Here is a 22,808-nt window from a genome sequence, read left to right on the forward strand (position 1 = left end):
CCACCTTCCGGCTCCATCATCAGACCCTGAGTACTATCTTGTGTCAAAGATCTTGTTGAGATGAATAAAACGAGCCTAAACACGAAGTGGTTTAGTTGCATGGTTGATTGGTACCGGTGACCACCTTCCGGCTCCATCATCAGACCCTGAGTACTATCTTGAGTCAAAATTAATACATATAGAATGTCAGGTCGTTTCAAATATTTTTAATCCTGTCCGGTAGTTTATTAAACTGTACCATTATAAATTATAGTACTATAAAAACAGTGCTAGGATCAAAGTCTCTCGTTGCGGTTTACACGCACACAGTATAGCGTTTTACACGGCGCCCGCCGCACACAATGATAAAAAATCTCGTTGTCGCCGTTGAAAATGTGCGGAGCCGACCGACACATGTCCTGCCTCTACAAGCTCTGCCGCGGCACTGAGCTGGCGCAGCGCGCGTCATCGGTAATATAGAGTAGTTTTCAAAAAATTGCCAAAAAATTATAGTAGAATTTCATAAACACTAATGTATACCAACAGTATAAGCAAACGTTGCAGATTGCTTGAGTATGAAAATGACTTCGATATTAAGTAGATTTTCGTAGAAATTGACACTTGTTTCGGAGAGAAAATTGAGTTCGTTTTACTTTGATTTTCTCTTTCTCAAAGGTGTGTAGGAAAAATATCGTTTGATATGCCTAAAGTACAGGGTATTAGTAATACAAAATAGCCAGGTTTAGCAGAGTAAACTTCTCAACATTTCCAAATAAGAGCTTGATATTCAGTGCTTCACGGGGTTTTTCGGAAACGACCATCAGAAAAAAAATCATTACTAATTTAATAAGTCCTTTTTCTAATATGTACAACGATATTTAAAAAGATAAGAAGACGCTTTTACTGGAACAAGTACTCATTGTTTCTAATAATGAGCACAGAGTCCTGAATTTCGTCGACTAGTATCATCAATTTTGCGTTATTTCGACTTTTCTTGTAAGAGCGCTCTTAAGTGTAATACAATCCAACTGCCAGTAGGCAATAGATATTATAGACGGAGAACTTATTTACTTAGGTGGGAGCGAGAGAAAAAAATCGGGCAAGTGCGAGTCGGACTCGCGCACGAAGGGTTCCGTACCATATAAAAAAAAAAACAAAACAAAAAAAAAGCAAAAAAAAAAACGGTCACCCATCCAAGTACTGACCACTCCCGACGTTGCTTGACTTTGGTCAAAAATCACGTTTGTTGTATGGGAGCCCCATTTAAATCTTTATTTTATTCTGTTTTTAGTATTTGTTGTTATAGCGGCAACAGAAATACATCATCTGTGAAAATTTCAACTGTCTAGCTATCACGGTTCGTGAGATACAGCCTGGTGACAGACGGACGGACGGACGGACGGACGGACGGACGGACGGACGGACGGACAGCGAAGTCTTAGTAATAGGGTCCCGTTTTACCCTCTGGGTACGGAACCCTAAAAATTTAGACACCTGGTATAGATGGTCAAGCAGATCTTGTCAGTAAAAAAAGGCGGCAAATTTGAAAAAAGTAGGCGCGAAGGGATATTGTCTCATAAAAAATTTGAATTTCGTGCCTTTTTCTACTGACAAGATCTGCTTGACCAACTTATAGTAATGCCGTGGTAATGCCTCACCCCACATAACAGCTCATTTCAATTCAATTCGTAAAAAAAAGGTGGAAAAAAATAAAACTTCAAATATTATTTTCAACGTTTTATTCAACAGGCGAAACAGGTAACAATTTTGTGCATCAAAATATCAGGTAAGTAACTTATAATAAATAAATTTGCTAGTTATTCATTCGTTTCTTATAGCCAGGGTAAACCTTCCTTGTAGTGGTTGGAACCTAACATGACGCTGATGGTCAGTTTTTATTTGATTTTCTTCACTAATTTCAATGATACATTGTTTGAGTAAGATGCGTAAAACCTAAGACAATTTCGTGCTTCAAATTTTACAGGTAAACGAGATGGCGCTGTACAGCTTCGTACATTTTGCTGTAACTCTGATTGTCAAAAGTTGACGTTTGACAATTCAGTCACCGTAAAACAAAATTGGCGCAGTCATAGAGGTACAATAATATAGAGATGAAACGGGGGAGGGGCCAAATGACAGAACGAGATACACTTATAGGACTTTCAGTAGAAGTAGCAGAGAAAGCGGTACTATTGCTTGTCCTTGTTACAGTCTCACTTTTTGTTTGTTCCCCACCATAAATTTAGTATGGGTTATGGTGGGCAACAAATAACCCGACCGAATTACGTAGATTGGTTTTGGTATATTGTCAGGAATGTTAAAACGTGTTTTTAATATTGTCGCATTGCGTATGTTTTGTCCATCACGGAGGCACGCGCACACCACTTCTATAGGATGCTACCTTCTATGGGCGCAGTACAGCGGTATCTGTTTTGGATGTCAAACAAAGGGACACTTTTTTTTTCTTAGACTTTACCTCTCTGTTACAATCAATCCTCTCTTTGCAAATGTCTTAAAAAACGGATGAATGTTGGTTTACCCTATAACGCGATAGTAAATAGGGAATGTAATAAATAAGTTAGACTAACTAAAGCATACATTCTGGCCAGACAAGCATAATTATAATTTGCGACAAACTCTTTATAATGTTCTATTTACCTTAAGAACAGAGTCATTTAAATAGGATATAGGTAGCTTTTATTTCACATAATTCCTTTAATCCATTAAGTTCAAATAAATTCTTATTGATGAGATTTATTTTGTACGAGAAAAACCATCGACACTTGCCTGTAAAGGCCGTAACACACTATCGCACCGCACCGCGAAACAGATATCTCTTTCTCGCTCTCACTTATGGGTGCGACGCACCAAGGTCGCGGTGCGGTGCGATAGTGTGTTACCAGTTTAAAGGCCGTATCCAACATATAATTTTTATAGGATATCAAGCGATCGTGCTCCATAATCCAAAGAGCTAAAAGATGATACTATAAATAAATAATAAGTTCAGTTATTAGTTAAATTTCTTATGTGCTATTAACATATTACTTTTTAATTTATATCAGGCAACAGGCTAATTAGTGACAGTAGTGTTAAAAATTTTGCTGGTCATATATAAAATGATACACAACTAAAAATGCGTCTGAATTAAGGTAAACAAATACAAAAACTCAATATCCAAAGATCTAGCCTTTGACATCATACAATATAGGTGTATGTTTCAATAAAGCAACACCTAATGTTTATTTATGCTAACCGTACACAATGGTAAAGTAACTATATACCTATAAGTAAGACTAGTGAACTAAAACATATTGCATTGTTAGAATTAAAAATTAAATAATGAATAAGCGTAATAAAAGCATCGGTAACCTAACTTTATTAAGACTAATATGTGACTCATTTAACAAAATAAATACCAACAAACATACTTTAAAAACAAAATACTTGGCGCAGTCGACAGGATCAATCCAATTTTGTTTATATAGATATTTCTGAATAAACCATCCGTCTCTTTGCTGTCTGTGTAAGAGCGAAAGCCTTACATACATATACATACCTTTCTTTTATGAGTTTTCTCTTTTATTCGAATTAAATTAGTTTGTGTATTTAAACCACGTGCTAATAAACCATATTACATTACAACTTCACATTTGTCAATCAGAAAACGATCCATAAGTATATTGACCACAGCTCTAATGACAGAAACATAAGGCCTAAACTGTACCTATTTTATTTTAATAAAACAAGCAAAGCCATCCTTATTCTACCACTTTCGGGGCGAATCTTCGAGCGCAAAAACTGCGTTTTAGTATCATTATTATGTAATACCACCATTAGAAAAACCGTGCGCAATAACTTTCATCTAATGTAAACTCCACTTTAGTACTAACTTTTGGTACATGTACATACAAAGTGAATAGTGAATATTTCAACGAATATTATAATAAGGCCCGTTTCTTATCACTGTAACAATATTTGCTTTATGGATAGGGGTCATTCATTTAATCGATATATGACTTTTTCAAATAGATTTTTTGAATAATCGAATGATTTTTTATACAAATTATACTTTATTTTTCGTTTATCGGCTAATAAATTATTTTGACCCATCCGATTTTCGATTATTGATTTTTTTCGCTTCTAATCGATTTGAACATCCCTAGTTGACGATATTGACGAAAAAACGCTGTTTAAACGCGAACATTCACCCTTTGGTCCGTGATTCCTTGACGATAGAAGCAGATGTTCACGTAGGTAGTCTTATCTGTTGACGTGAGCATGCTGGTACTTCACGAAGGCTATAGCGGCGAGCTCTTTACAGAATTCTTCTAGGACTATTAGACTTTCCACCAGTTGGTTGTGGTCGCAGCTGGAAGATAATAAAATGTATTACAGTTTGTCCACCTACGTCTAACTCTTAACCGCATGTTGTTCCATTTATTGCCGTTATAAAACTTATAAATTCTACTCTATTAACAGTTATTCAAGTTCAAATTTAAACAAATAATTCTAAATGTCTTGCAGTGAATGGCTAAGCGTCAGTAAAAGGAAAATTTAATTTTAATAAAAAAAATGGAATACAATATTTTCTAAGCACGGTCCCTAGACCTGTACTCTGGACTCTGTGGTGCTAAAGAGGTGTAGGTAGGTACTCTGCAGACGCATACTCATTCATCATTTTACGCTTTCAGACTACAAAACCGCGTAGGTAAGTTACGTTACTCTGACTAAGCGTTGTTAAATACGATATAATATCAAGGTTGCCTCCAACCGGTTCCCAGCCTTGGAGGCTCCAAGGCTGGGAACCGGTTTTCACTTCATACAAAAAATACCGGTATTATTACGTTCTTTGGTTTATTATTTCATTTTTAATCGGATAATCTAATAATACGAAGTTGTTATCTAAATACATGATTCATTCCTACGTAAAGAGCATAAAATAATTGAGCTATTTCGGGTTTTAAAAAAAACCGGTTCCGAGCCCTGGTTGCATCCAATATAAACGAGATGCATTGCTAATTTGAAAATAAATCGATAAGAATAGGTAAACATAAAGCTAATCAGGGGTGTATTCGAGCAGTGACTAATTATCTGTAGGCATGTCCATAAGATCCTTAATCGCCATCGGTGAACTATATGTTTCTGCAATAAGATTTACGAATTCTCGGTTATCAATGTAGAAAAAAATACCATCAGTTTTCTTACCTTTCATCAAATATAGGATCTTCACTCATCAAATGCAGCCTCGTATTCTCTATCACCTTCTTATAGTTCCTCAGCCTCGGTATCTCCATGGTCAGCCGCTTCGCTAACTCTTGCAGCGTTTTGAACAACGTAACCGTCTTTTTAGAAGTCGGTAACATCGGATTGAGTAAGAACTCGTGTAAATTCGGGTGTGGGAGTAAAGCTAGCTTAGATATTATTGATGTGAGGTGTAAGTTTAACTGGTAGGGTTGGTTGGGCATGTTTGCGAGTAGTTTGAAAAGCATTCTGAAGAACGGTCCTTCGTCGAAATCCTCCTCATCGTTTGTGTTTAAATCTTGGCTTCTCAGGACGAGTCTTTGGGTGAAACATTCGTTCTGTTCGCACTTGTGGCAGGGGGCGTCCTTGTGTTGGAAGACGTCGTCGAGGTGTAAGTCCGCCTCGGGGCGGCTGTCGTAGCTGTGGGTGGAGGAGGCCGTGTTGTCGGCGTAGGCGTCCGACGGCCAGTTGAACGTGGACGTTACGTCCAGCCAGAACTGGAAAGGTTTTTGGGACGTTTGTATAAGGGATGAATTATATTTAACCTTTAAACTAATCAGAATATTATTGTATTGTGTAGAATTTATATCAGAATGTAAACCACGTATATTTGTATTAGACAAGTAATTTTATCCATTTATAGAGCACACTTAGATATTATACTTACCTATATTTTTTCTTATGCAGTATTTTTAAAATAATCGTGTATTTTTTACTGGTCCGTTAACTTACTTACGATACGACAGAACACCTCGTAATAGATTTGTTATGGCACATTCCTGGTAATGCTCAATGTCTATCTACAATTTATTATAGTTATTACAAACTTCACTGAGCATCGTGAATTACTTATTTCCGCAACATTTCTGTTTTTTTTTGGTAAATTGATTATTACAAATGATTGTTTTTGTCTCTATTTCTTCGTATTTACCTGATAATGCCTATGCGCATCGTGTATGTAATGCTCATAGTCGGCGCCCACCGGGTCGGACAAGATGGCGCGCGGCAGCAGCAGCAGGAAGCTGCAAGAAACGAAATAAAACAACCGCTCAGGAACAACTTCTTTAATCAAACTAAATATGGCCTTAAAGTAATCACAGATCGTCGGGGAGATTTTGAATTTGTATCATCACCCTTTTGGTGTATATCGGCATCAAATGTATCGAAGCTCTATGATATGTTAAAAATACTATCTACTTTATGCATTCTAGTAATAGTGATTTCGATTCGATCAATCGATAGTTTTCTAATGAAAAAAAAATCGATTAATCGAAGGTTTCGGAAAAATCGATTAGCAGGTTCCCACTACTAAAGGCCCCTGTACATATTGGGCCAGCGCGGGCCAGTCCAAGGGACGCAGCCATGCGGTGGAATGAGACAGCAATATCACCTGTTCCCTCTAACGCATAAATGCGTCCCACAGACAGGCCCGCGCTGCAGGCCCAATATGTACAGGGGCCTTTAGACATCATCTTTTGTGATTTGCAGAATAAGCGCCTCTTGAGGTAATTAATTATCCATGTCCAGTTAATGATATTGTTTTGTTAGAAAAGTTAGTTAAATGTTACCAAAGAGTTATTGATTGAAGACGAAGATCTAAGAAAAAATCATCTCCCCGAGTTTGACAGCAGAGGCGCCATTTCGCTGGCCCAATATTACAGGGTTCTATGTTTCACTTTTATCGAACTGAAATTTGAACATTGTCATATTGAATTACAACTACATATCTTGAAAATGTAACATAGAACCTTGTAATATTGGGCCAGCGATTTTTTAATGATTGGTAACTGTATTGTCAAATGTCTACTTTTGACAACCGCATAATGTACGGCGCCATCTACTTTAGCTGTCAAATTCAAGGCACGATTTCATTTTAGACTTTACCTTTTCTATAATTAACAACTCTTTGATGTTAATATCGCTACAATATATTTGATGCCGACAGTTTCTACAATTCGTTTATAATTATCTACAAGGAATACTGTTAAATTTAAACTATTAAAACGTTGATTTATTTGAAAATAATGTTCATATAATATGTCGGAAGTAGGTACCAAATTAGTTGAAGCGTAGCGTAGGGTGATAGCGTCAAGCCGAATTATACAAAATGGTTTGTAGAAAAATAACCATAATATAAAATTATTCAGAAATTTGTTTTTGAACAAAATAATTAAATCACAGATCTGTTCACCATAAAATAAATCGTGTATATAGTATATCTTTTAAAACAAAATAAAATATTTCATATATTATTTGTATAGAATCGCTTATTAAGTAGATACGTTAATCATGGCATTCGTCGGACAAAATTGAGCCAATTAAATTAAAAACTAAAGGCACACTGTCGGTTCACCGTCGAGTACACAATTTTTAATTAGTTTATCCATTGTAGAATATTTCATACTGTTTTTTACGTTGCAAATGCCACTTACCTACTGTTATCCGATAGAACAATACTGCCCTCCTAAGCCGAACAGCGCTATCTCAAAAACAAATGATTTTGAAAATGGAATTCTCAGTTATAGAAACTAAAGTATAAGCAATGCATTTTCTTTTGAGATAGCGCCACTCGGCTTAGCTGGGCAGAATATTAAACTTTCAATAATATTGAAATTTGTATTTGTGGAATTGAGAAGCATTTTGCAGTTTGAAGTCGTATGTAATTCTAAACCATACATATTTTAATGCTGTTTACTAAAAGGGCTGTTTATGGCTTGCTTGTTGTTTGACAGATTTTGTCAAATATAGACAATCTAAATAGGACATGCAATTTTAGTCAGAATTTATAAATCAAATCTACTCTAGGGATCGTGTACGCGACGGCTACAACTAAAAATAAAACAAACCTATAATATGATACCCATTACTAATATAAAACCCATATTTACACTTTTCTTATATACAAAAAGGTACAATAAAACTATTTACAATAACTATTTATAGGTATTACGATAAAAACCGTAAATGCGAACCTTTATGTCCTTTACGAGTATAAGTCACATTTACTTTTTAGAAAGAGTAACTTTTACGATTAAACTACAATTACAATTTCACAGTATAATACTGGTATATGTCAAATGTAAAGGTTCTACCAATGCCGATTTTACCTTTAAAATTGTATTTTGTAGCTATATAAAATGGTATATTTAAACTAGATATGTATAATTAGAATTGTGAGTGTTTAGGCGTGGCGTTGGGGATGGGAATGTTTTCGCTGGCCATCGCCTCCTCGACCTGCGCTTTGAGCAGCTCGAGCCGTCTAAAAAGCAAGCGTTAAGTCAGTACAGGGCGTCGCGGAAGCACGAGATTTGTAGGCGTAGCTAAGCGGCAATCGTTAATGTATCGGAATGACAGATGAGAAAAGCCGAAAAGTACTTTTTATTGACGTTTAACGGTTGTCGCCTTAGCTACATCTCAGGAGTGTCTAAACTTTAAAATGCAGCCTGCGAACCTCTCACTTGCGGCCCGCGATCCTCCCTGGCTATTTTGTATGTAATATTGACAAACGACAATGTCTGATAAAGTCATAAATATTAACAAAGCGCGGCCCGCGTCCACTTCGTTAACTACTAAATATGTGGCCCTTGGCTGCTAAAAGGTTGCCGACCGCTGCTTTAAAACATCAAGTTCCGGGCCAAAACTTTTTATGGCTTGGCTCGGATGCGTTAATTCGCGGGTTAGATTTGGTACACGGGCTGTAGATTAGAGTCCCCTGGGCTAGACAGTGATGATAATTATCAGGAAATTGGTGAAATTAATATATTGTAAAAATGTGTCGTGCTCTTTTAACAAAAACCAAGATTCCTTGAAACGCTTTTAATTATTTAAAGCTATCAATATAATTGAAGTTGCATGCCGCATCACAGTATTTTTTCTTATTCGTGGTATGAAACTGTAATATCAGGAATCAAATGGGAATAATTTTCTAAGACACCGTTAAAAAGGTCCCTGAAAAAAAATCAAACTTGACTAAGATTCATCTTAGAGATTTCCTCTCTCTGCGAGCTGAGAAAACTAATTACGGCCATGGAACATCTAATTAGGTAACTTTTAAAGGCTGCGATATATTTATACAGTGTTTTCGCTGCTTAATTAGGAGAATTTTGATCCTTAGAGCTGTGAGAAGCTACATAATTGTAGTAAAAAAAAACAAAGCTCCCTGCTAATTTAATTTATAATACAGGTAAGAACTTCTTTATTTAAACTAATATGAGATTTTACCTCACTTAAATTTATCAGTTAATCTGACGTTTAGAATGTGATTGGTCGCAGGCAGAGCAGACAAAGAAAGTCCCGTTTTCGTCTGAGTACTGAGTTTGTATCGTGATCGTGCGAAGTTAGAGCTTGTTTAACAGAGTTACCTGATGATAAATTCCTCCACCGACAAGCCTAGTTAGCCTAGCTAGCGAATGCGTTTTAAGTACGTACCTATTGATAACCCTGTGTATGTTCTCGGAGTCTTGAGGCTCGGGCTGCAGGCCTTCGTGCTGCAGGATGTCGCTGATCTGCTCGTTCACGTGGTCTTCGTGCTGCAGCTGCTTCATCGCTTCCCTGGACAACGAGCATTTAAAGAAACCTTTATAAACATAAGAAAGAATATGGGCCCTAAAATAGAGCCCTGAGGTACTCCTGACTTTTAATGTACTATCGTAACTTTTATTGAACTCTTTTTTATATGTCAGTAGAGACAGAAATAAGAAGCCTCAGCACTTTGATACAATAAACGATGTGTTTTTTGTTTGGATGCAAGTATTTATTCCATGTTCTACTTAATCAAATGCCTTGGAGTGTTCATGTATATCATTGAAACGTTTTATTAATGACTTTTGGATAAAATTTAAATCTAGATGGTTGATTTGTATTTTGATGGGTATGTGCTATGCAGATACCTGTTCCTCTCTCGCTCCCGCCACAGCGAGACGTCGTTGAGTCTGTCTCGCTCGTCGTCGTCGGGAGGGGGTGGGGCCACGTAGCCGCGAGAGCACACGCGAGACAACACTAGTCTGTGGATGCTGTGCTCAGTGCCTTTCTCTACTATTGTCTGTGGAAGACATTAACTGAATAATTATTTATTCCTCACAATTAACCAACAGTACAATAGTCGAAGGTTATGCTTTAGCATTACTCGATTTTTTTCGGTACAGATTGGAAAAGAAAAATACGAAATACATTGTGGCGTTTTCTACATGGTATTATTTATCTTACAATTTCGTAAAGGCAATATATATCCCAGTGAAGAAGTGAAGTTACACAGAAATTCCTCAAGTAAATAATTTAATAGTCTTTGAAAATATTTACAACATATTTTAAATAATATTCATTCAAGACACAAATGTAAAAAAAGTCCCGAAAAAAATGATTCTGGTTTTAAAAACAAACACATGTCAGATGTGCATGTTTTTGACTTTTATGAGTAAATTGACAGGCATTGCTTAATTAAACCGTTGGAGTTACCTCAAAGAACCTCAGTGTCTCCAGCGTGAGGTCGTGGTTGTCGGTGAGACAGTTTGTAATGAGCGTGTGGAGAAGCGGCCATTCTGACAGCTCGCCGTCGCCCACTAGCCAGTTGGAGAACTCTGAGAATAAAAGACAAAGTAAGGTCGATACGGGTAAGTGTGGCATAGGGACCAGTGTCGTTGGCCTTCACATTGGGGCCTGCTTAAACATTGATTAGTGTGAATTGGGAGTTCATCCATTTGCTACTTGCCATTACAATATTTTCAAACTCGATGGGTAGGATGACAGCTGTCATTTCAATACAAATTTGCGAGATTTGGCGTTTTTTAGGTGTATTATACAGGCCCAGTGTGAAGGCCAGCCACACTTACCCGTATTGACCTTACTATGTATAGTAAGTCTTGTGTAAACACAGCAGTACATAACTGTTAAATTTAACATTTTGAAAACCACTACGTAAAAAAGAGGAGTTTTCAAAATTATGAACTTAAAAAGTTATTTCAAACTTTTAAAATAAAAAAATATTTTATCAAATTTAATTTTATTACTTATGTGACTAAAACACGTGAGTTGAACCGTATTTTGGAAAAGAACTGAATACTCTTCAAACTGCTGGATCGATTTTTATCAAACATAGCTAAGAACCACCGCAAGGAAACTCGCTTTCACGTACAAAAAACCGCATCGAAATCGGCCCATCCGTTTGAGAGCTACGATGCCACAGACAGACATTGGCGTCAATCTTAAAACACCCCTCTTTTTGCGTCGGGAGTTAAAAATGGAAAGGGAAAACTTGATCCTCTTATTTCAACAAAAAAACTTATTAGTCTTTCGTGTGTGTGGTGGTCTAAAATCGTGGGGTCAATCACAGAATCAGTTTCTAAAGACTTTCACTTGCAACACAAAAATAATGCCAGTTAAGATATAACATTAAATTAATCAATTTTATTTTATTATATTGATTGTATTCAACTTGCATGTTGGAATGTTAATTGCAATGAATACCGTTCAAATGCTCATCATAAGATACGCGGCTCACGTTTCCTGATGATTATTTATGATTACGTCTATAATAAGATAATTATTAATAATGGCAAAATACCTACGTAATATACTTAGTTTTCACTTTCATTGTTTGCTCATCACTTTTTATTTTACAATCCGTTTCTGTTCAATGTTACTTATAGTTAAAAGGAGATGCCATTATATCATACATTCGCAGCATTCGAATATTAGCAGTAGAAAAGCTAAGCGGCTAAATGTTTAAAATCAAAATAATCCCTTTATTCCCCTTACTGCATGTAATTAAAAAAATAGTTAGTGAACTTTAATAAGTGTTAAAAGAGGGAAAGCTTTATGGAGTTATTCATAACGGTTGTCAAGTTTATCCTTATCCGTTATTTTAACATTGGTGGTTGCTAGTATTAATTATCTCGGATGATTTTTTCGGGCTCGGGCCCTAATCCGTTAAACAAAAGCCTTTGTTTCTTTTAAGACCGGTCTACAGCACGTGCCAAAGCAACCATGTCGTTTAAAAAGCAACTATCGTGATAGTATTAAGGTTCAAATTCATGTGACAGCTCATTCAGAGAACAATCAGGGTGGTCTTGTTTTTGGAGATAACAAAACGTGTTATTTCCGAATGGGCTGTTCATGAATTTGAACCATATAATTAGAATGGTAAATTTGCTTTTTAAACGGACTTGTCCCCGTTCATTGTGACGGTGCATTATGCAGTAAGCAGTGTAACCACTGCATAAAGGAAACAATACCTTTTGTTTAAAAGATTAGGGCCCGAGCCCGAAAAAATCACCTGAGATAATTCATACTAATGAGACAAAATGTAACAGCGATTTGCTAACTATTACGAATAGAGTATAGAGCACTTTTTACGCAAACAAACGCTTAGTAACTTGTGTAGATCAGAGCGCGTCTGACAGTCTCACCTTCGCTTCTCCTTTTATTTAGTAAGTTATGTGGATGTGGGTGAAATGTTAGGGACAGTAGTGATAAGATGAGGATAGTGAGGATGAGGGAGGCTGAGGACAGCGGTCTCCCGTAGGGCTCTGAGGGCGTCTGACAGTCCCGCCTCCTTCTAGAAAGATAAGGTACCTAGGGCGAGGTCCGTGGAGTCGACCAGCTTGAGGCACTTGCTGAGCACGGCGGTGACCCGTAGGGCTCGAAGTGCGTCTGACAGTCCTGCTTCCGCGGCTCCTTCTAAAAAGTTCTGACGGAACGTTCGGGAGAGGTGCGCCGATATAGTTGGGTGGCATTCCTGAAAATAAAGTTACAGCTGACTCGTTGTCAAATTCAACTGCAAAACATGTATATTTAGAAGTTTTTTGGTAAAACTGACAGGTCATATAATCTTAAAATATTTACTAAATAGTCAAATATAGGGTAATTTGCCAGTAACTGGCCACCTGTTAGTAACTGGCCAAGGTGGCTAGTTATTGAACTCTGGCCAGTTATTGAAACCTTATATGGTTTAAGACATTTATTCTCATAAGTTATACTAAAATGAAATCTGTTTATAGGTGAATAGAATTCATTTTTGGTTTAGAGTGGCCAGTTATTGGCCGGTGGCCAGTTACTGACGAATTACCCTACTAAATATGGGCCGCCCTATTCGTATTTCAAAAAATATAAAAATATTTCAAAAGGTAAAAAAATCCTGATATTGATACAGGTTATAACAAATCAAGAGCTCAATAATTATAATCCATTAAAACATTTGAGGGAATAAAGAATAACACACGATACGCGTCTGAACATCGCCTGCGGTATATCAACAATTGGCGGTGCAAAAAAGTTAAAAATGAGTAACGAATATTAATTACTAGCGACTCGCCCCGGCTTCGCACGGGTTAACAAATTATACACCTAAACCTTCCTCAAGAACCACTCTATTGATAGGTAAAAACCGCATGAAAATCCGTTCAGTAGTTTTTGAGTTTATCGCGAACAAACATACAAACACACAAACAAACAGACGCGGCGGGGAACTTATTTTATAAGGTGTAGCGATTTACCTTCATTAGAGTATCGCAGTAGTCGAGCCAGGAGAAGAAGCTCGTCAGTTCTCTGTAGCCGTGGAATTTGTTGTAGTCCTTGTCGCCGAAGTCTTGTGCTACGTACCTGCAAAGTTACGTGTAACGTTGGTATTCCACTTGTCCAATTTCTTGGTCCAATGCGCATTGCGTCTCACGCTCTCACCAAGCAAAATGTGAGACGCAAATACACATTGGGCAGGTGGAATACCACCCTTAGCTTAGATGTAAGTTTGGAAAGTAAGCAATTTCAAACTAGTTAGTACTTTCTGTACTTTTTACTTACATATATTTCGGCGATCTCGGAAACGGCTCTAACGATTTCGATGAAATTTGCTATATGGGGTTTTCGGGGGCGAAAAATCCATGTAACTAGGTCTTTCCTCGGGGAAAACGCGCATTTTTGAGTTTTTATATATTGTCCGTGCAAATTAAGCTCGGTCTCCCAATTTTTTTTATTTAGATTGCATTTTAGGAATAGCTATAGGGATTGTTTTCGTGTGAACAGTGGGAAAATTAATGTAATTGCTCAGTAGCGTTTTTACTTTTGACCACTCGTAATGCAAGAAATCATAGCTACCGAAACTTTTCCGTCATTATTAGGGTCAACATTGGGCGTTATGGCCCTATATTTGTCGGCCTGTTTATCTAAAATAATTTCACAAGCCAGACTACACATGTACAGTGAGCTGCGAAATTATGAATCAATTCATGTTAATGTTGGTCAGTCAGCTACAGAGAAAAGGAACCCCCTCTGCATAGAAGTTTGTATGCAAAGGTGCTAAGCTAATAGTATTAGCAAAGACATATGTAACTTCGTATAAGACGAATAAAGTCTAAGGAAAAAACGTGCCTCGGAATTCAAGTAAAAGTCATTCTCGAATAGATGCCGCACACACCTTTAGCCTATCCTCGACTAGATGGCGTGACGACACCGTTTCATATTTAACAATTTTAACACATAGATATCAGTGAATGAACATGTATCAAAATGATATAAAAATAATAAAATAATTTATCCATATACAGGGTGGAAAGGCACGACGATCCTTCCCGGAAGTATTAGGTCGTTTAAGTGATACAGAGACTATTGGTAATGGTAAGAATCGTTAATTGAGTAAAAAATAAAAATTGCAAAAATACTACTTTTTAACTGTGGTGATAACCCTATAGCATGTGCACATGACGGCTAGATTAAGGATCTCCGTCGGGAAAGCTCGGGACTTTACACTTTTTTCCGATCGTTGACAGTATCGCAATGATGTATGAATGACGCATAAATGTCAAATAAATCAAATGCATGCAAAAATATTACAAACAATTTTATTACTTTCTTAGATAATTACTTTTTTCCAATATTTAATACTATCTTCTTTTCACATACGGTGTTCAAATGTACCTCCGTGTATTACAACGCCACCGCAGCCCGTACCCGAGTATGTCGATGCACATGCGATATAGTGTATGCTCTTCGTCATTTATCCTCCGCAGAAAGCACCAATTAGCCTTTGTCTCATTTCGTCCGCAGTTTCACATTCCGTTTGGTTTGGTACACCATATCTTTTACACAGCCCCACAAATTTAAATAGCCACGAGCATCTAACATTTTTATTTGAAGAATATGACATTCAATAAGTATAGTTCAATGAAAATTTAATTTCAAACATCAGACGTCTTGTCTATTTCCTACCACGCAAGAAGGTTTGTTAGTTTGGTATTGAAGAAGTATTTATTCTTGATTTATTCTTAGTATTTAATTTTTGCAAGTTCATTTGGTGCAACTAACACAACCTACTTGTTATTTTTAATTATTTTAGATAGTTTCCAATTATTCAAAAATAATTTTGTGAAACGTGTTAAGAAACTAAAACCTTTTTATCAGTCAAGGAAACCAGAGATATTTATAAGACGATTGCGTACTTTTGAGTTTGTCAATGTTGGTTGTCAATGTCACCATTTGAACTGTCGTTGTAAACAATGTTGTGGTTAGTATTATTAATATTAAGGAATAACATAACTATTTCATTCAAGTATTGAACAAGTGGAACCACTAAGAAAGCGAAAATCCTGCAATGATTCTTACCGTGCTGTAAGCAGACCTAAAAATGGTTAGATGGCAACAAATTAGCATAATTTCCTGTCGAATACTGATTGTTTACAAGTAAGTTCATTGACCCTGTCACCTGTTAGGGTTAGAACAAAGTAGTTTTTTGCGTGGATGTTTAAAAGGTCATAATTTAGAAACGGTTGCCCATATTAACATAGTTTCTATGGAGAAAATATAGAGCTTAGGCTAAACTATCTCCCATTTCCGGAAAGGATCGTCGTGCCTTTCCACCCTGTATATACATTTTTTGGTAACTTTATACGTTTTCATTTTGAGTTTTAGTCGTGTGTCGATAGATGGCAGTAAATTTACAGTGACTACAAAATTTACAATGACAGCACCCCTCTATACTATCTATTCTTGTTGGTATTAGCAATATCATCATCTGGCAGAAATTACCCTATAATTTACTGGAGTATTGAAATACTTACGCCCAAGTGATGTTCAAATGGTCGATGTCGTTAGGGTCAACATTGGCCGGTATGGCCTTATATTTGTCGGCCAATTTATCGATAATCAGCTCGCACGCCGGACTACAGGTCGTCACTAGGTTGGCGATGTCATCGTCTGGGAGAGACGACACTATCATGATGCCTTCACACGCTCTTAGGACTACTTGGTTGTCCTGAAAAAGTTTTTTGCAAAAATTTCATTTTTGGTACAAGCTTTTATCACTGACTGTACTTTTACGACAGACAACTAATACTCATCGAGACAATTTAAAAAACCCCTAACACAATTAGGTTGCGTTGTTTCATCACGGAGTTCCTATGGCCACCTCCTGTCTCCATCATCAGATCAGCTCGATGGTACCATAATATTGCATTATTATTATTATTATTATTGGGAGCCTATAATGTCCCACTGCTGGGCAAAGGCCTCCCCCCACTTTTTCCAGTCTTCCCGATCCTGTGCAGTCTCTGGCCATTCCCTTAAAAAGGAGTCTAACTCGTCTCGCCATCGCCGACGTGGTCTGCCAATTCCTCGTTTTGAGCTGGGCTGCCACTCTAATATTCCAATATTCTAATATTGCATTGTCATCCAATATATACATGTATGCAAAATTTCAGCTCAATCGGAAACCGGGAAGTGGATCAAATTTAACTTGCAAGATTTGATTACAGACAGACAGACAACGGTCAGGTGAAAGTAAATAAAAGCTTGTAAAAATGGTTAGTCGAAATCATGAATAATTTTCTGAGGAATTATTAAAACTTGCAAATATTTGTGATTTTTTTTAAATGTCTAAAATAGTAATGCTTAGGCTGTAAAACATCGTTTGGAGATTTTTTTATAGAATATTTTGTAAATATAAAAACTAGTAATGCATTTAAATAATCTCTTAATAAATGCTTTAGACGTCTTTAAAGCTGTTGCATTTGCTAAAAATAAAACATTTGTGTCATATTTTGTGTAGATGTAAAGGGTTTCCATTCAAATGTATACTTACAGCGCTATTCAAATACGACAACAACAAATCTATCAACAGAAACTTGTCATTATCATCATACACGGTCTTATGGCTCTTAGACGACGCGTTGTCGTCCGCCGAACAACTGCTGTTACAGTCCCCCATCGCCCTTATTATAGAAACATTTCTTAAAGGATTCGGCGGTAACTCCACTTCGAATAAAGGATTCTTCTTTGGCGTTTGAACTTTACTTTTAATCGGTATTAACTTCTGTATATCCTCTGGTGTGCTTAGTAAGCTGGATTTGTCCTCGACGAATGGTGTTGTGAAGATGTTAGCTAAGCCGGGCTCTTTTCGTACAAGGCCGCAGAGCGTTAGGAGTAATTCAACCTCTTCCTTTTCGGTTGGGGAAGCGGGGCTCTCGTTGCATTGTATAAGCATACGCTAAAACAAAATTAATGTGTTGGAAAAATATGTTAATAAGTAAATTTTTAATACCCGTTTGTTTAGTCCTTTCGGGTTTAAGGTAACTTCTGTGCAAATATGATCAATAAGCTGCTTGCCACATAAACAACATTTTTTCATAGAAGAAAACGGTGTATAATGCATTGAATCAGTCATACATAGCTATCAGGCAAATAATATATCTGGGACACAGAACACCGCCTCTAGAAACCTAATATTGGCCATTTTGTTCCCGACGCAAATCACCAAACTGTGAGGTGCGGGAGGGGTGCTCACGGCGTTGCGATTGGTCGTTTTAAACATGGCGCGCTGACACGTGTAAATGTAGGGATGGGACATGTTCATTACAGGTAGTGGGTACTGCTACCAGTGACATCAAAATTTATTGTGGTAAAATTGTTACCAATTTAGTATACTTAGAGTAAACTTACTTAATAATTATACTTATTGATTAATTTAATATTTCATTCAGCGAAATGCTATACATGGAAGTATTCTGTCCGCTCAATTATGACCCAACGCAAACTACCCCGCGATAGGCGGTACTTACAAACTGCTCGATTGGCAATCTCAGTACCACCGAGATGACAGTCAGTGACAAATGGCTAAATTGATTTATAAAAACAACGTTTTTTTGTAATTAATAATATATTCATGTGTCGTGAAGTGGTGCAGAAGTTATTTTAGTTCATACCAAGGACAGTGGAATCACTTTTCACTTGTAGTAAACAGATAACTTCAGTAGAATTTGGAAAAAACATGACGATTTGTTTTCTATACTACCGTGCTAAGCTAAAACGTAACAACTGCATACGACTTTCATAACAACATACGACTTTTTAAATTGCGAGGATAATAGGGATGGTGTTATGCTAAATGAAGTAGACTATTTTATTAACTTGTGTTTGGTTTAGGTATTTTCTATATCATTATAAATGTAGTAATAAATTCCTTCTTACAGATTTGTATTTTCCTTTTTTATTTCATGAGATGGAGCTATAAAAAAACTACCTAGTTATTTCAAATTAATAATCAAATTTGGTATTGTCATTTTACATTACTTTCCATTCAGATTCCCACAAGATGCTATTCGCAGAGAACTATGGAAAAAAGCTGTCCAATTAGAGAGACATGAAATTGAGTGGATGCCTGGCAAGATATCTAGAATATGTTCTATTCATGAGATATAACCCGTGAGATAATCATACCCGGTCTCCTATATGTAGATACATTTTTCCTATCATGCTTTTACTGAATAATTTTAACAAATACACACATTATCTGAAAATGTTGATCATTTGAATCCACCCTCTACTGTCACATGTAGGTTCTCTCTCAAGCCATTTCCGCCAGTAGAAAAGAGCGGCAAACATATTAACTCACATTATAGACGGGTCTAACGCGAATTATATTCAATTACCTTGATTTACCGACGTAAATCAGTTTCGTTTCGTATAATGTGAGTTAATATGTGTTCAAAACGCGAAAGTTTAAAATATTATAAGAGCGGCAAATTTAGAAAATGTAAGCGCGCGAACGGCTGTGGTCCTATACAAAATTTTAATTTTGCACCTTTTTCTACTGACAAACTTGCTTGACCGGCTATATACATATAAAATATTCTGAACTGAAAGTGGGGATTTATTGTGACTCCGCCTGTTCAAATATTTTTGACCCGATTCGTGTACCCATGTAAATTTTGCAGACTGTATAGCCAGTCCGATTTCTAAGATCAAGTTCGCCATACATTTACTACGGCGTACTTGATCTTAGAAAAACGGACAGACTATACCTGAACGTGACTTCGCACTGCCATGCAGATTGATAATAAAATATACAAAATACTTATTATAGCGGAATACATTTATACAACAATGATATATTTACTTATGTTGAGTTAGTCTGTCATGTCATAACAACATTTTAACTATAGTTATCTTTTAATCTGCATTAAATTATTATACGTGAATTATTTGACTGGTTCTTCACTGTATGGCATAAACCTATCCCTGTCCAAGTCATATTCTAATCAAATATGAACCGCGAACTCTCAGCGGCCAGTACGTACAGCAAAAAGGTTATTAGCGGATTAATGTCGCTGATTGGTAGTTATTGACATTATATGCATTTCATCTACACTTAGCTATGTACCATTAGTGTAATAAAGATGACTCTTATTTTGTTTACCAGCTTTGATTACAGGCTCTGTAAACGCGTCGTCTTATTTGAATGTAGGCGTAATTGTGTATGTGTGCTAATTTGGCCCGAGAATTTGAACGGTAATGTTCCTAAAGGCGGTATCCATGGTTATATATGATCGCAGATTTCATTAAGTAATTTAACAATGTACCTGAAATTTTTACTTAACATATTAGGGCATTTCTGTTTAAAGTACCTAGAACTTGAATTTTAAAGTTTAGAATTTTTATATTATTTCCACTCAGAATCGCAATCTCTTTCGATACGAGAAAAAAGTGTCGCCAAAATCTCATACAATTATTTTCTTTTGTCCGTTTTATTAAGGTCATAGAAGGTTGTATTGAAAACATATTCAAATGGACCAATAACATATGCCTATTACAAATCAACTCCGAGTTCTCTCGCACTTCTTTGAAGTTCATCATCAGGTCCATCTCGTGACATGAGACCTAACTGCTCACCTAGAGAATTCTAAAAAACCCATACAACATATGTCTATCACAAACCAACACCGAGTTCCCTCGCACTTCTTTGAAGTTCATCATCAGGTCCATCTCGTGACATGAGACCTAACTGCTTACCTAGAGGATTCTAAAAAACCCATACAACATATGTCTATCACAAACCAACACCGAGTTCCCTCGCACTTCTTTGGAGTTCATCATCAGGTCCATCTCGTGACATGAGACCTAACTGCTCACCTAGAGGATTCTAAAAAACCCATACAACATATGTCTATCACAAACCAAAACCGAGTTCCCTCGCACTTCTTTGAAGTTCATCATCAGGTCCATCTCGTGACATGAGACCTAACTGCTCACCTAGAGGATTCTAAAAAACCCATACAACATATGTCTATCACAAACCAACACCGAGTTCCCTCGAACTTCTTTGAAGTTCATCATCAGGTCCATCTCGTGACATGAGACCTAACTGCTCACCTAGAGGATTCTAAATAACCCATACAACATATTTCTATCACAAACCAACACCGAGTTCCCTCGCACTTCTTTGAAGTTCATCATCAGGTCCATCTCGTGACATGCGGCCTAACTGCTCCGCTGGCCTAGAGGATTCTAAAAAAACTTACACAACATGTTACCTATATATTATGTCTAAAATGGTACAATACGGTATGACGAAGCACGAAGTTTCCGCAACTGAAAAACCATCATCGTCACATCACTAGTCGAAAGGAAAAGGGATAGCGCATTGCATTTTCAAGTTGACGAAAAGGGACGGACATACTTCGCCTCTGCTTACTGACCAGTATTAAATGAACCCCGCGGACAAGAAACATTATTCAATGAAATAATGAATTTCGCTTTCCTGTGGGATGTTATTCCATCTGTTTTGTAAGTAGAAGTCTTAGATGACTTGCCACACCATTTTACGCTGCAATATCCCATGATTTCCCAATGAATTCAATAGTTAACGATTTATTTTCTTAGACTCGTGCACACTGCTAACAGGTCGTAACCTTGGGCGCAACTGATCGGAGCGGCGCGCGAACAATCTTATATTTGACCTATACACCATACGGGCGGTGACCGCGAGTCGTCCTATAAGCTCGGTCTATAGGGGTTGGTCTGTGATCTGGGAGCAGTTGCTACGGAGTGCATGCCATGTTAGATATCTTATCTATTTCTGGCGGTCTAGCATAAGTTGCGTTCTCGCGCGCGAGTCCATATTTGAAGTCGCGCTAGATGTATGGAGTCGCTCGCGAGAACGCAACTCATGCTAGACCGACTGTTGTGGACTGATCATGATAATCATAAAGAAAAAAAAATCCTATGAAATGTGTGCAGGCTTCAGTGTGTCACCTGCAAAAGCCGGTAGACGGTGTGTCCTCAATGTAAGGGCCCAGCGCTGCAGAGTGTCCAATAGTAAGACATATAAACATACCAGTAAAGGCCAATATACACGAGCGCTATTAACGCACGGCTGTCGTGTGCGTCGCAGCAACGCTGACGCAGCTCCCAACGCCAGTGCTCGGCCGCCCGGTGGTCGGTTCGACGCCACCAACGTCGCCAGGGCGTCAAATAGTGATACTTATACGCTCACCTGCAGAGGGCGGTAGACATGAACGCTATTGACGCAGGGCTGTCGTGTTCGGCGCAACAGTGCCGATGCTGCGCTCAATGCTAACGCACGAGCTCCTGGTGGTCGGTCCGATGCCGCCAACGCCGCCAGGGCGTCCAGTAGTGAGATGGAGCGCTGAACTATCGCCTCTAGGCAAGGGCCGACGGTACCACCTTGCTGCTCTTTTTCTTCATCTACTATTAACTGAAATGAAGAATCTTATTAAAAATTCAACGAACAGTCTTGGTTAAAAAATATCAACTAAATGGATAATATATCATAGACAAAGATATCATCAAAACATAAAACTATGTAATTGTAGTCAAATTATAAATGTGCATTCAAAAAGCCATAAAAAACAATAGGTTTTTGTTGTTCTGTTCTGTTAGACTAAGAATCAGTGTATTGTATAGTTTCAATGATACTTTGTAATGATGTGTTAATTAGGATTACATAATCCTTATTCTTCATCAAGTAAAATTGAACAAACTTGCAATTTTTTGTTCATTTTTTTTATTCGAACTAGGAACTACATTTTTTTTATTGCAAGTAAATAATATGGTTTTCAATAAATGAAATCTGCATTATCCATATTCTTTTCATAAAAATAAGTAGTTTTGGTTTATATATGTTTTAGTTATTTTTATAATAAAATATTAAAATCGGAAAACTGCTGCTGAACACCCTGTACAAAAAGTAGCAATATTTTGGCATTAAAACTAAATGTGCCACATTGTGACAAATGACAATATAAAAAAATGTTTAATTATTTCACAAATATTATTAAAATTTGCTTTATCTCTGTCCATGCCAAGTG

General features: G+C 37.1%; 1 protein-coding gene across 1 annotated transcript in view; it reads right to left on the reverse strand.

Annotated features, from left to right (window-relative positions):
- LOC134789380 (FHF complex subunit HOOK interacting protein 2A-like) overlaps nt 1-22,808 on the reverse strand; it is a 257,350-nt gene that overhangs the window by 233,317 nt on the left and 1,225 nt on the right. The window contains exons 3-13 of the mRNA XM_063760015.1: nt 21,974-22,195; nt 17,285-17,689; nt 16,266-16,459; nt 13,710-13,815; nt 12,790-12,952; nt 10,675-10,796; nt 10,110-10,261; nt 9,649-9,771; nt 6,152-6,242; nt 5,185-5,717; nt 4,230-4,348 (exon numbers count right to left, since the gene is read on the reverse strand). Coding sequence (XP_063616085.1) covers nt 4,240-4,348; nt 5,185-5,717; nt 6,152-6,242; nt 9,649-9,771; nt 10,110-10,261; nt 10,675-10,796; nt 12,790-12,952; nt 13,710-13,815; nt 16,266-16,459; nt 17,285-17,689; nt 21,974-22,195 — 2,220 coding nt within the window. The 3' untranslated portion in view covers nt 4,230-4,239. The remainder of the gene's footprint in view (nt 1-4,229; nt 4,349-5,184; nt 5,718-6,151; nt 6,243-9,648; nt 9,772-10,109; nt 10,262-10,674; nt 10,797-12,789; nt 12,953-13,709; nt 13,816-16,265; nt 16,460-17,284; nt 17,690-21,973; nt 22,196-22,808) is intronic.

This window comes from Cydia splendana, chromosome 1 (genome assembly GCF_910591565.1).
Source record: "Cydia splendana chromosome 1, ilCydSple1.2, whole genome shotgun sequence".
Taxonomy (NCBI): Eukaryota; Metazoa; Arthropoda; class Insecta; order Lepidoptera; family Tortricidae; genus Cydia; species Cydia splendana.